The sequence below is a fragment of the Monomorium pharaonis genome, chromosome 5 (assembly GCF_013373865.1).
Source record: "Monomorium pharaonis isolate MP-MQ-018 chromosome 5, ASM1337386v2, whole genome shotgun sequence".
Taxonomy (NCBI): domain Eukaryota; kingdom Metazoa; phylum Arthropoda; class Insecta; order Hymenoptera; family Formicidae; genus Monomorium; species Monomorium pharaonis.
Window position 1 is genome coordinate 18,009,903 of NC_050471.1, and position 14,450 is coordinate 18,024,352.

General features: G+C 36.0%; 1 protein-coding gene and 1 long non-coding RNA gene across 4 annotated transcripts in view; one reads left to right on the forward strand and one right to left on the reverse strand.

The window, feature by feature from the left end:
• The first annotated feature begins 8,920 nt into the window (after window positions 1-8,920).
• LOC114254978 lies at window positions 8,921-10,176 on the forward strand. Its single transcript, XR_003626296.2, has 2 exons — window positions 8,921-9,274; window positions 9,383-10,176. It is a non-coding gene; the product is annotated as an uncharacterized LOC114254978 (long non-coding RNA).
• Window positions 10,010-14,450, reverse strand: part of LOC105833744 (ubiquitin carboxyl-terminal hydrolase 22) — a 41,415-nt gene continuing 36,974 nt past the window's right edge. The window contains exons 6-8 of one of the 3 annotated variants that reach the window (XR_003626295.2): window positions 14,227-14,376; window positions 10,730-10,953; window positions 10,010-10,257 (exon numbers count right to left, since the gene is read on the reverse strand). Coding sequence is in view for 1 of the 3 variants with exons in the window: in XM_012675710.3 (XP_012531164.1) it covers window positions 10,911-10,953; window positions 14,227-14,376 (193 nt within the window). In the remaining 2 variants the exon portion in view is untranslated. Of the gene's footprint in view, window positions 10,954-14,226; window positions 14,377-14,450 lie in introns of all 3 variants that reach the window. The other 2 variants (XR_003626294.2, XM_012675710.3) reach the window with 2 other exon arrangements.

The following is a 14,450-nucleotide window of genomic DNA, read 5'->3' on the forward strand; positions in this document are numbered from 1 at the left end:
CGGTGTCAAGTATCACTCGCGATAAGGCTTGTAGTATGCGACGTAGCTCGGACGTTGTTAAATTTCTCTCCGCTTGGTCACGGCGTGGTCGCGCTTATATACAATGGTTTCTGGCGCAATTTTGGGGCCCAGTGACCGGGCGTCGGTAGCTTCCGCGAGGCTAAGCGTTTCAACATCGGAACGCGGTAGTCTCGCGGTTTACTTGTGCCGCGTAAGATTTTTATTTAGGTCGATGCGGAACTGCATTCGGGCTGTTCCGCATCGAATTTTGCGAGATCACGGAAGTTAGCAGGAACATCCGTAAGTACAGCAGATTCCAAAGACGTTGCGAACAATGACCTCTTTCGCAACGTCTTTCGTCACTGAGCTACGTTGTACACTGGCGCAAAAAAAAACGAAACAAAATTTTTGACCGATTTTTAGGCAATCTTCAAAGTGATGCAACTTTGCGAAAAATCATCCAAATTACATGTACTTTTTTTAAAATTAAAGGGCAAAGACTCTACCTTGAGAATCCCTACGCGAAAGTTTGATTTGTTAAGTGCGAACCTTTTGTATCGCATGAAAACCAAACATGTGTTTTTTAAATAAAAAAAGTAAAAGTTTGTTATCATTTTGCACAAATTTCTCGTTAAAATCTTGCTAATATTAATTCAAATTCTTAAAGTTCATTCTTTTCTAAGCAATTTAAAAAAAAAATATATGTCGATACGATGTTTTTTGTTAATTGCACGCGAGTTTGAAATTTGCACTGCATTTTAAGGTATTTTAGCGAGTAAATACGGTATTTTTTGAATATCAGAATTTTGAGTATCGATAAGATATTGCACATTGATTTTATTCGTGTTGAACTCAATTATACCGCTGTCAGCAAAGTGACCCGATCTGCACCACGTGGAGAATGACGATCGGATTTTGTACATCATGTGGCTCTGAAATTCATCGGTGGAAATTTGTACTTACTGATCTGAATATAACGGATTGGTGCTGACGCACCAATTTCACTGAAGTCAACAGAAGATCACATTCATCTATACTCATAAACCCACACATACACATAAACATACATATACACATACTTATACATAAAAAATAAAAGTTAAAATTTTATTTTAAAAAATCAGCTTTTTCAGGGCCACATGATGTACAAAATCCGATCGTCATTCTCCACGTAGTGCAGATCGGGTCACTTTGATGACAGCGGTATGATTGAGTTCAACACGAATAAAATCAATGTGCAATATCATATTGATACTCAAAATTCATGATATTAAAAAAATACCGTATTTATTCGCTAAAATACCTTAAAATGCAGTGCAAATTTCAAACTCGCGTGCAATCAACAAAAAACATCGTATCGACATGTATTTTTTTTTTAAATTGCTTAGAAAAGAATGAACTTTAAGAATCTGAATTAATATTAACAAGATTTTAACGAAAAACTTGTACAAAATGATAACAACTTTTATTTTTTTCAATTAAAAAACACATGTTTGGTTTTCATGCAATACAAAAGGTTCGCACTTAACAAATCAAACTTTCGCGTAGGGATTCTCAAAGTAGAGTTTTTGCCCTTTAATTTAAAAAAAAGTACATGTAATTTGGATGATTTTTCGCAAAGTTGCATTACTTTGAATATTGCCTAAAAATCGGTCAAAAATTTTGTTTCGTTTTTTTTTGCGCCAGTGTAATTCGGGCTACAACAACGGGAAGCGCGAACGGCAGAAATTAATATGCTTTTTGATTCCGGCGCAACTTCTTTAATAAAAGTAAAAAATTTGAAGGGGACAACTGAAATTTACCCCGAGAAAATCACTTTAACGGGAATAACTGGCCATAAAATGCATATGATCGAAAGTATGCACACGCATATTAATTTAGGCGAACAAGTAATAAAACATACTATATATATGTCGCATAAAAGACAATTTCCATATGGAGTATGAAGGGATATTAGGCCTCAATTTCCTAAAGAAGCATTGAATAGTTTGCGATTACAATAAAAAAAAATTGAAAATTGCAGGCGTCACCTTTAGATTAAAGCCAAACGCTAAAATAACCTTAAAACCGCGTAGAAAGACTATCGTCCGAGCTACCGCAAATCAAAGTCAATCAGGCGTTTCGTACAGACAAGAGAAACAGCCAGAAGTATACATCGGCCGATGCATGATCGAACCAAAAAATTTTATGTGCGCCATCAGTATAGTAAATACGACTGATAAACCGGTGGAAATACGCACACCACACATGATCATTGAAGACCATGAAGAGAATGATCATTAAATATATGCCGTTGTCAAGGAAATAAAATGTAAAGATAAACGACCGCAGAGTAAGCGGATCTGACAATTATTACGTATCCGGCATCTCAACTCGGAACAACAACAAGCTCTCACGTCGATATCCGAAGAATACCAAGACTTCTTCCATCTAAGCGGAGGACCACTGACGTGCACCGCAGCGGTGAAATATGAGATACGTACGCAAACCGACGCATTGCCGGTGAACGTACGATCGTATTGCCTCCCCGCGAAGAGGTAAATACACAAATAAAACAAAATGCTACACGATGGCATTATTAGAGCCAGTACGAGTCAATGGAATGCGCTATTATTAATGGTACCAAAGAAAACCGACTCGTCTGGAAAATCGAAGCTTCGAATCGTAATCAATTTTAGGAAGCTCAATAATTTCACAATTGGCGATTCATTCTCCCTACCTAACATTGAAGAAATTCGAGATCAGTTGGAAAACGCCAAAAAGCGGTGCATATACGATACAGCCAAAACGCCAAATACAATAAAAAGGTGAAGGAAACTAAATACAAAATAAGGTACTATTATACGACGAAACGCTCCAACGCTCTGACGTGGAAACTAGACGCACAGTGAACTGACCGTATACCGTAACCGAAAAACACTTTGATGTAAATTATACTATAAAAAAAGAAAGGACAACTCGCGTGCACGTGAATCGATTAAAAGCCTTTATCGAAGCGTAAATAAAAAATTTAAATACGTATAAGTGCTATTACAGAGTCAATTCAGCAAGCAAACGCATTCTGCGAAGTGCATACTTATGTCAATATCGTTGTAATTTGTAAAAAAAATTAAATTTAAAAAATATTGTTTAGCGCAATATACGACAAGACTTTAAATAATTATATATTACAAGATATATGTATGTATGTATTGTAACCGCGCTCGCGAGCAACGGCCAACTTCGCTTCCGTGCCTGGTCGCGGCCCTGTGCCCAGGCGACCGGCTTCTTGTAAGTCTCGCTGAGATGCAAGGTTGGGCGCTAGGTACGTTAAGCATACCACTCTTTCGTGCAAAACTGAAAATTATCCTCCAAATGATAATACAGAGAAAAGGGCAAGCACTTGTAGACAATCGGGGCGTTGGCGGCTCCGACAGCCAGCTTAAGAATTCTTAGTCCTAAAATAATAAAGGTGGAGGTTCGGTGCGAGCGGATGGAATCGGGAAGGCAAGAGAACTACCGGGAACACAGTATTAATTGAACAATAAGAAATAACAAGTATATTTGACGACTCAAATAATTACAAACTCTTAGCGCTCAGTCGAGCGGCGGCCACAATTCATGCGCGTGACGAGCAAGTGATCGCTCGAGATCAGATCTATAGGACATAGAAATAATTATCCAAAGCGCAATTCCGCGTACTCGGAAATTCTCCAGCGTAGCTACGCATTTCTATACGCCGTTGGTTGGCGCCAAACTCCCGGTAAGGCGACGGTCGCCAAGGGCAATCGGGACGTACAGTATCTTACGATTCGCGCAACATGCGACGGACTCGTGCTTTTTCGTTAACTATAAGATACCTCGCGGGAAATATACGCGGAAACTAGTACTCGCTCGTTAGCGAGGCGGCAAGAGAACAGACGCAATTACTCCGACAATGACGAAAACGCAATCGCACAAGGGTTCGCGACACAAATAACGGTAATGCTTCGGTTGCAGGTCGGAACGCGCGCGCGCGCGACGCTAACACAAAAAAAAAAGAAAGAACGAATCGAATCCGCACTGGCAGGCGTGATTGGACAAGGCGACGAAATCCTAGAAAATTCACGAAGGTCGCAACTTTACGTTAAGTAACGGAAGGCAACAATAAAGTCGCGAACCGTTTCGCGGCTTGCCCGATCGTGAAATCGACGGCTTTACAATAATTTTGCGACATTAGTCTCACCACAACTGCTTTTGGTTGGTCTCTTCAGGATCCGGCCCCTATGTCCTCTCACTTGCTCCTACTTGCTCGGGATCACACGGTACGCACTACTTCCGTAGCCAGAGTGATCCTTGATCTTGGGGGAGCCACTCAGCGACGCGCCCCACCTTGCTTAGATAAGCTAGCCCTTATTGGTCGCGATTTTCCGCCCCGATGTACGCGCAACGCGTGACGTGCATTGCCGCTACTTGTTCGCTGATCCTAGGCGCGGGAATCGAATTTCGGGGCCCTGTGTACGTGGATCCTCACGCTTTCTCGGTAGTGACTCCGTGCTTCTCAAATGAGCGCATCCTGAATCTCCGGGATGCTGTCGTCGCCTCACCATGGACGAAAAATATGCCGTCCTCGTGGCCCTTGCCGAGATTCTTGTGGGATCTGCTCTGAAACTGCCCCGTCAGGATACCTTTCACACGCCTCCTCTGGATCCTGCAATTAATTCTGCAGCGGTATCGGGATTTTCAATGCGGCGAAAAACTTTAAGCAAGGTAAAGAGCGCTACGATCTGCGTGCCCCCGCTTGAAAGGGATCTCTGGAAATCCCTCGGTGACAGTTCGTCCGTCCCTGCCGCTCTGCAACTCCCTGGGATGTCTTTCGGCGAGACGAGGCGTCAAATTTGCACAAATCAAACTTCCATCGGTTGCCGATTTCCGCCGCACCCACGAGATAACGATAGAAAAATCTTAACGAGATGAAAAAGAACAACAATCGGGATAACACACAAATAAAATACAACGCGTCACACTTCCGCGTCCACTCCCGAGCGGAAGGACGTAGAACCCGCGTAATGAAAACACGTAAGGGCCACTAAGGACCCTATGACGAACGACAGCTCGCACGTCACAGTATGTATGCGTATATTAATGTGCGCAATTAATGTAAAAAAGAATTTTTTCTTCCTACGGGGGAGGAATGTTGTAGCCCACAGTATAACTTCGTATTTTAGCTTATAATTAAATAAAACAAGATTGCAATTTTATGAATAGCGCTCGTGCACACTGGACGTAACAATACCAATGTATGTACGTATGCGTGTGTGCATGTAAAAAAAAATTATAGGGCTGCAAATTATATAACATTATACTGCGCGAAACATTTTTACGCGAAAAACTATATGCGAAAACTCAGCCTCCTCGTTTTCTTTCCATTAAGGGAAAGGGATCTTGTGAGTGTGATGCACTCACACAGAAAATGTCGCGAACGATAAAGGTGTCGAGTGACACCTTGCGCGTGTGAGAGTGAGTCCCCAGATGCGCACAGTAATAAACGGACACAGCAGGCTGAGCAAACGGACACAGCAGGCTGAGCAAACGGACACAATAACCAACAAACTTACCACATGGGTTGCGACTTTTCGGGCACCTCTACCAACGGGGTGGGTGTGGGAGGGGAGGCGAAGCCCCCCTTGTGTGTGTGTGCAAAGCATTCTCTACACCACATAGGTTTGCGACTGTGCGCATTTGGTCTGTGTCCGTTTCACTCAGCCTGCTGTGTCCGTTTATTACTGTGCGCATCTGGGACGCTTCCGCGTGTGATACCGTTCGGCTTTCACACCGGACATCGCACCGGGCAATATACCCATTGCCATCCCGGTTGCCATCCGAAATCGCTTGATTTTCCGTAGAATGTACTTACCCAACAATTACTGGCTAAGCAAATGCACATGCCAAAGACCCGTAAACGTGGGAGAATCCCTCTACCAACAAACCAAAAAGCGGTGCATATAAACACCGCGGAAAGAAAACGAGCAGACTTACTGCGTATCAATCGACGAATCTATGTCAATCATCGTAATACTTTATTATACTTAATCATTTGTCATAACGATTAACGATACTTATTAATACGAGTTTAATAGTTAATATTTAAGAATTGTAACTACATTGGAACCAAATATAATTTCTTTTATACAACTCTCGGCGTTATCTTTACAGAACCTGATCCCGAGGAGTCATTGGCAACAATCCCGTACCATGTCCCGAGACCAGGGGCACGATAGGGTTTTCTACATGCCTTTTGTTTAGACTTGTTTTGACCTGACAAAGTGTCGCCTGATTTTCCTTTTCTCTTTCCTTATTCATTCGTTGTCTAACCAACAGTGAAGGAACATAGCAGGCAAAGTGTCTGAGCCACGCGCCTCAAAGTCCTTGTGTTAACGAGTGCTTAATTTCTATCTAAACGGGGTGAATTGATATTTCGATCAATCACTCCACATCTGCGCACGATTTTTATATCATAAGGCTTGCGAAGTGCAAAGTAGGCGGTCGTACGCCAAGTGAGGAAGAGAGACCACGCGACGTCTATATCTCTCTCATTCTACCACACGGAGAGCTTTGGGACGCGCTGCCGCGACGTCCATCTCCTTCTCGCTCTAATCCGTGCGCATCGCAGCAGCGTATCTATCTCCATATCAACGCTATACAACATCTCCTCACGTTGAAGCGGCCGCGTTGAAGTCCACGGCGATCAATGTTACATATTTACCAAAAAATAAATACGCATCAATCAGGTTATTCACCCATGTTATCTCGGATACACAGTTAACATTAATTACAAATCAACTTTCAAGTATTTTTATTGCTTTTAGTTGCTTTCGTATGATACATAATTGCTAACATTTATTATTATTATTAAATTCCAATTGATTCTACTTTATTATTAATTAGCATATCTCTTGTAACATTAATATTCCATGTTTTTATAATAACAACATTCTTAACTAATAATCGAATTTACTTAAATATTGTTGTGAGTGTACTCACTCACATCGAGAATAGCGCGAGTGATAAGAAGGTCGAGTAACACCTCGCGCGAGGACACCATCCGGCCTTCACATCGGACATCGCACCGGGCGATGTACTCGATTGCCATCCGATCGCCACCCAAAATCTTCTAATTTCTGGTGGAATGCACGTAGCCAGTAAATGCTGGCTAAGTGCACGAGCCAAAGGCCCGTGACCGCGGGAGAAATCCGTTAGCAACACGCCGAAAAGCCGCGCATATAAACGCCGCGAAAAGAAAACGAGCGGGCTCATTATTAATCAATCAAGCGACGAATGTCGCTATGTCGCTCGTCGTAACGCATAATTGTACGACACTTGTCAATTCGGGTTTAATAACTGAGAACTATAACTACGTTGGAACAAATATATATTTTTATGACTACTCTCGGCGTTATCTCTACAGAACCTGATCCCGAGAAGTCATCGGCAGCGATCCCGTACCGCAGCGATCGTGTCCGAGACCAGGGGCACAATATAAAATTACTTAGATACTGTAACATTATCATGTAAATTGTGAAAATAAATTAATCTTTTCTATGTAATAATCCACGTGGCTTCCTTTTGCATGATCCGCCATTGTGTCATACGATTCGCCATTTTGTTATAAGTTACGCAACCTATACAGTCCACTCGAGCGATTCTATTTATTCGACTATAGTTCCTCAAACACTAAGGAAACATGTATTTTTTTGTGCTCTTATCCTTTTTTTTATTGTTATTGATTAATTAACTTTGCTAGTTTAACTATAGACCTTAATAATACTAATGCTAACATCTATGAGAGCCATCGTACTAAGATGCTGTAAAAATTTTGTTGCAAAAAATATCACCTTAGTTAGAATTTGAACTTAGATCTCTCTATGCCCTCTATGGCTGAAGTGGACTTGACGCTACAAATGCTTTGAAGCATTTGTAATCAAATAACTAATCAAAACAATAAATTTTACAAATTGACCAATCAAAGAATGCTTCAAAGCATTCGTAGTGGCAACTCGACCACATCCTATATTCCATATCGGGCGTCTTAGTTCGATCATCAAGCTTGGTTAAGTACAATTTAAATTCTTCACAGTATTTTAAGTATTTTGACATCACTATATTTTTACTATATATATTTTATTATCACTTAATATCAGTATAATTAGAGATGCTTATTATCAGCATTGTTAAATGGTCAGTTTAATATTGTGATTACTATTCAATTTAAAAACTGTCTTTCAAGATCAAAAGTAACAGCACGCAGTTTGAAGAACTAGAAAATGTATATAAATTACATAGGTAAGCTGAACACTAAAAAAATTCTGTTATACTACACTCACTTGAAAGAAAAGCGGTACACCTAAAATTTATCAAAAAATCATTGAACTTCTAATGACGATAACTACGCGAGTAATAAAGATAGAAAAGTTTCTAAAAAAAGAAATTAAAGCTTCAAATGTCTACTTTAAGAATCGATTTATTAAAATTTTGCGTGATAATTTTTTTCAAAATGGCGTATGACAAAGCGTACGAAAGCATACGAAATTGAGAAATATTGCGCATTTGAATAAAAAGGCGGTTTTTTACTTTAAATGCGCATATCTCAGCGAAAAATCATCGTATCGAGACAAGTAAAAAAGCATTTTGAAGGAGAGACTATTCTTTGCATGCTTTTTATCCAATTAAGTTGTGATACTTTCCTCACGCCTTGGATCGTCGCAAACTCGGACCAATATTTTTCAATTTCGCATGCTCTCGCTTTGTCATACACGCCATTTTGAAAAAAATTATCACGCAAAATTTTAATGAATCGATTCTTAAAGTAGACATTTGAAGCTTTAATTTCTTTTTTTAGAAACCTTTCTATCTTTATTACTCGCATAGTTATCGTCGTTGGAAGTTTAGTGATTTTTTTTGACAAATTTTAGGTGTACCGCTTTTTTTTCGACTGAGTGTATTTGTTCATTTTTTCGATTTTAATTGTTATACATATCATGTACACGTACACTCACACGCACAATTTAAAACTGATTTTATATTAACCCTCAATCGCTACCTATGGGTCGCTTTCGTCCTGCTTAAAACTATTATTCTGAATTTTTCGTACAACCACGATGCTAGCGCCACCAAAGTTATAGTAAAAAAATCTTTGAGAGGGAAGGGTCTTCAGTGCACAAGGCTAGTCCGGTCCGTTAGTTCTACTCCAAACACCAGCCAGGTAAAATTCGAATAGGACGTTTTCGATCCATAGGTTTACGTACATAAAGATTACGTAAGTAAAAATAACTTTTTCAAAAAAGTTTTCCAAAGTTTTACTTTTTAATTAAGTATTTTTCGACACGTACATAAATTTAACACATAATTATGTATATATTTTAAGTTGAACGTCTACAATAGAGGTTAAAAATCCAGAAAGCATTTATTCATTCCGTCTTCGAGAAGAAGTGCAGTATAACAAAATTTTGTATTTTTACTATGTATTAAATAATAATTTGTCAAAACTTTAAGCTGAAAAAAAATTATTGATTTATTGATGTTTCCCTATTTTACAATGCTATTCATCATCCTCGAAAAATACCAATTTTTATATGCTAAAATTAGATATCTGCTTTCAGTCTACATTGATCAAACATTTTTTTTCGTAAAGAGAAACCTTTTTCCTTCCAGAAATTAATTAAAAAAATTTTTTTTCAAAATTTTTACCATCGCTATACTTTTTTTTAAATTAACTTTTTTACCAATTTTTCTCACTGTTTACTAAAAAATACATATTAAATTTTTGGGGAAGGGGAGGTAATATAATGGTAGTTTCTTAAAGAGAAATGTTTAAAGAGTATACATAAATTTTTTCAGATTTTTTCAACTATTATTTATATGGTTATAAGGACAAAGACGAAAAAGACCCATAGGTAGGGTTAGAGGATGCCGAAAAATACGGTAGGGATTGAGGATTAACTTTTGCACATGTAACATAATTAAGCAAAAAAGGAATTAAAAAATGGGCAGGTTTGTCGAGCAGCGATTTTTATTATACAAAATCTATTGAAAGAGTTTGTTTCAAATTATACAATATCTTCTATATTTGTTGTAAAACATGTTTCGTCTGTACAAAGTCGCCAGGGATAGCCATACCAGAGATTATAAGTATTAGATAAATTATATCACTGTACAATTCTATAGCACACATACACACACACGACAAAATATCAGACTTCATATGGAATGCTGAATTCTATGTCAGCAAAACTTTATTTTCTGTAATATGAAAAAGACATTAATCTTTTTATGTATAACATTTTATTCAATTGCCTGCACCAATAATATTAATTAATTTCATAGAAGCCTAACTTGTAAATATAGAAAATAATACAATTTTCTTTTCCGATCTTGTGAATTAATTAATGACATATTGAATGTGTTAAAAGAAACCCGAGACGTCGATAAACGACAATATGTCACTGCATGTTTACACTGATGTGTTGTTTTAGAGATCGGATATTGATATTCTGCCGTCAAGTATAGAAATTAAAAAGAAAATATACAGGAGGCCTATTCTTCCAACGTGTATAATACGATCGCGCGCGTGTATTGTATGTGTGTCGGGGCAGGAGTATAACAACAGTCAGCAATATAAAAATTGCGATCAACTAATTTAAAAAAATTGAGCTAATCTTAATATCTATGCTTACGTTCATATAGACATCGATCAGGCAGTCAAACGACGTACCTCCATCGAACACAAAAGGCGCCGGCAGAAACTAAAAAGCGACGATGACAATAATTTATATCAGATAAACGCGAAGTGTCACTGACTGTCTAGCTTCAGCAGCGGTTTTTTGCAATCCTTTGTTAAATAAATTAATTACATGACTTAATTCATATACTTTCTTGTCTCTCAGACTATTATTTCAACTGTACTCCAAAATTTGCTTGTGATAAAACAAGAGATATCTGAAAAATAAAAATTTTTCTTAATAATTGAGAAAACAATTTATATACTCTCCATTTTCTATCACTAAATCACTAAGAAATTCTATAGGATGTTTAATAAAATTTTGTAAAAGAATTCCTTGAGAATTCCTAGATTTTCCAGGAGTTTTAAAATTCTAGGTAAGATTAGCAAATTTTTTAATGCAACTTTAAAATATTTTTGTTATGTCTTATTTTAAGAAACACTTTTTAATATATCTTAAAGTACAATTCACTTAACGCAATAAATGCTTCAAAGCATTAGATTGAGCAATCAAAACAAAAAGTTTTATGAATTGGTCAAAGAATGCCTCGAAACAATTGTAGAGTTAAATGGTTTGCACCATGGTATAGGAATATGAGAATAAAGCATAAGTGTGGAGGATAAGAGGGATAGGATGAAGGGATGGCTCAAAATGACGCAATGCATATTAAACGACATTTAACAAGTGGGATTTTGTTTTTCCTTTTTTACACTAAAAATCTTCTTTTGACACTTTCTTATGCAATAGTTCAGCTTCTGAATCTTCTGATGTTTTATCGTCATGTTAAATACTGTTCAAAATAACTACCAGTGTTAACAATAGAATTTTTCTGCATTTCTCAGATTAACCCTCTCTCCCCGTCTAAAAGGATACTTTAGCTGATAGTCAAGGGTAATGTAACAAAGGGGATATCATTGCGTCTTATCAAAGTTAAAAAAGTAAAAATTAAAATTGTTGAATAAAATACCTCTAATGCTAGAAGCAGGCTATGCGCGATTCGTAATTCATGATTTGTTCGGCATTTTAAGAAAATTTATTCACTATAAATCTCCCATTGTTTGCAATTTGCAGTATATCTTTCATAATTTGTTTCTTAGTTAGTGTTATTTTGATTAATTTCGGTAACATTTGGCAGTATAGGGAAGGAAAAAAAAAGAACTTACAACTTGAGGCAACAAATGCTTCAAAGCGTTTGATTAATCAATCAAAACAAAGAATATTACAAATTGGCTAATCAAAAAATGTTTTAAAGCATTTGTAACGTCAAGTTGACCATAGCCTAATATAGATTTAACCATAGACATAGTAAGTATAGACCGAGCATCCACTGTATAAGCGTTGATACATATGAAAAGAAAGACAAAAGATATAAGATGAGTTTCTTTCTCCCTACTACGATGATATAAGAGAGAGAAAGAAACTCATTTTACATCTTTTGTCTTTCTTTTCGTATGCATCACGCTTATACAATAAATGCTCAGTCTATACTTACTATGTCTATGGATTTAACCATTATTATTGTTTATGACAAAAACAATAATGGTTAAGTCTATATTAGGCTCTTCAAGAAGTATAAAGACACGATTATTTATCCATTCATTTTCCATTATAGCAACAATATCAACAAGTCGTCAGAATAAGAAACACAATGAAGCATGTATTATCACGAATAGTGTAGTATGACACGAATTGATTGATTCATGTTCAATCATTTGAAATTCGTTGAAAAATTGCTCAGCTAGTAATCAGTGTGAAACAAACCACGCATAACGAATTAATGAATTTTTCTTCTACCTTATTTACGAACATTATACGAATCACAAATTGCGAACTCCATATGTAGCGTTAGCATAAGCATTTTCTTAGATTTAGAAACCAAAAAAATTTTTAATTTTGATATTCTGTTGTAAACAACTCAGATAGCACAGAGATAAACTAAAATTCAAAGAGAAGTCATTTTAAAGAATACTTGCAGAAGTAGAAGAATGAATACGTGAAGAATTTTTGAGGGATTAGCCACAATTAGTTCACCTTGAAGTATTCCTTAAACATTCATTGTAATGCATATCTTGCATTTTATTATTTGGAATATTTTGAGTATTCATTAAGAATTATTAGAGTGTTTAAACAATTTTTGATAAAAAACAAATCAATTTGATCAAAACATGGAATTCCTCAAAACTTATCAAAGTATTCATACAGAATTACTAGTTGTATCAACAATGTATTATATAATGCTTTATTAATAATGTAATAAGAAAAGCTTTAGTAAACAGAGAAAGGATTAATAAGAATAAATTTTTAAATATTAAAAAAATCGAAGTTGATAGTATTCCAGTGAGTATATCATTTGATATTTGATATCAAGATTGATTTTGATATGAAAAATATTATAATAATTTGATATCTATTATTAATTTTAATATTAATTGATATCAAAATATACTGTCAACTTCGATTTTTTTAATATTTAAAAAATGATTCTTATTAATCCGCTCTCTGTTCAGCAAAGTTTTTCTTATTGCATTATAAAGCATTATACATTGATATAACAAGTAATTCTGTATGAATATTTTGAGAAGGTCTGAGGAATTTCAATCATAGTGCATGTAACTTCCTACATCATTCTTAAACCATTCTTTTACAAATTCCTAAGGAATGGCAGTTAAAAAAAAAAAAAAAAAACTGTGAAACCTTTTAGAATAAACTATGCTATTTGGGAAAGCATTTTAGGACATATATTTATAGAATATTTTCTTTGTAAAATAAATTAAGAAATATTTTCTGAAAATTTTTCATATTTAGAAAATATTCTGTAAATTTAATAAATACATATGCATATTTACATAATTATTTTTATATTATTTACAACGTACATATATTTTATGTGTGGGTTTGTTTTGAAGATTTTTTGATACTTTGCGCAATTATTAATCTGTTCTTTTTCGCTGACTACTGCATTGGTGCAATAAGTTAAAATGAGAAAAAAATATTTGTCTTATTTTAACTTATTGATTTATTGCACTAATGCAGTAGTGCAGCTAAATAGAACAGGCCATATGGCCATATGACCCCTTCGTTTTATTTGATCGTTAAACTAGTGTAGTATACACTGTTTCTCATGATCACTATCACGCGTTTGGCGTGCGAAAAACGATTCCGCAATTCGTTCTCTGGTTATAACGCACAGATATGTATGCTAACATTTATTGCTAATCATTGACAACATTTGCATTTATCAACAAAAAATGATTTAAGAAATAATTTTGTCAGAAAGAAGTAAATTTAAATTTAAAAATAAAATTTACAAAATTTCTCTAAACAATCAATAAAATTCCATAAAAATTAAAAGATTTTCAAGGACATAAAAGAAATCTCCTGAAAACTCTGGGTTCTTTCTCAATAATAAGCGAATAAACACCCTGTTCTAATAAATCTAAACAATTCAGTTTCGTCTACTTTGAGCATATTGCGCACTATTTTATCTTACCCTTCACTGGTCAAGACATCCTTCAACTTGGCTCGCGTGATCAAATGATCATTGCATTTGAACCATTGATTTTTCTGTTGCCTGATAAAAGCAGTATAATGTCCAGTCTCTAAAGAACCCTCGTGATTTATTACGGCAAACAGAGAATACCTGTTATTAATAATCAGATTTTAATTTAATGTATATATTTTTTAAAACAGTGTTGTTCATCCACAATTGAAAAT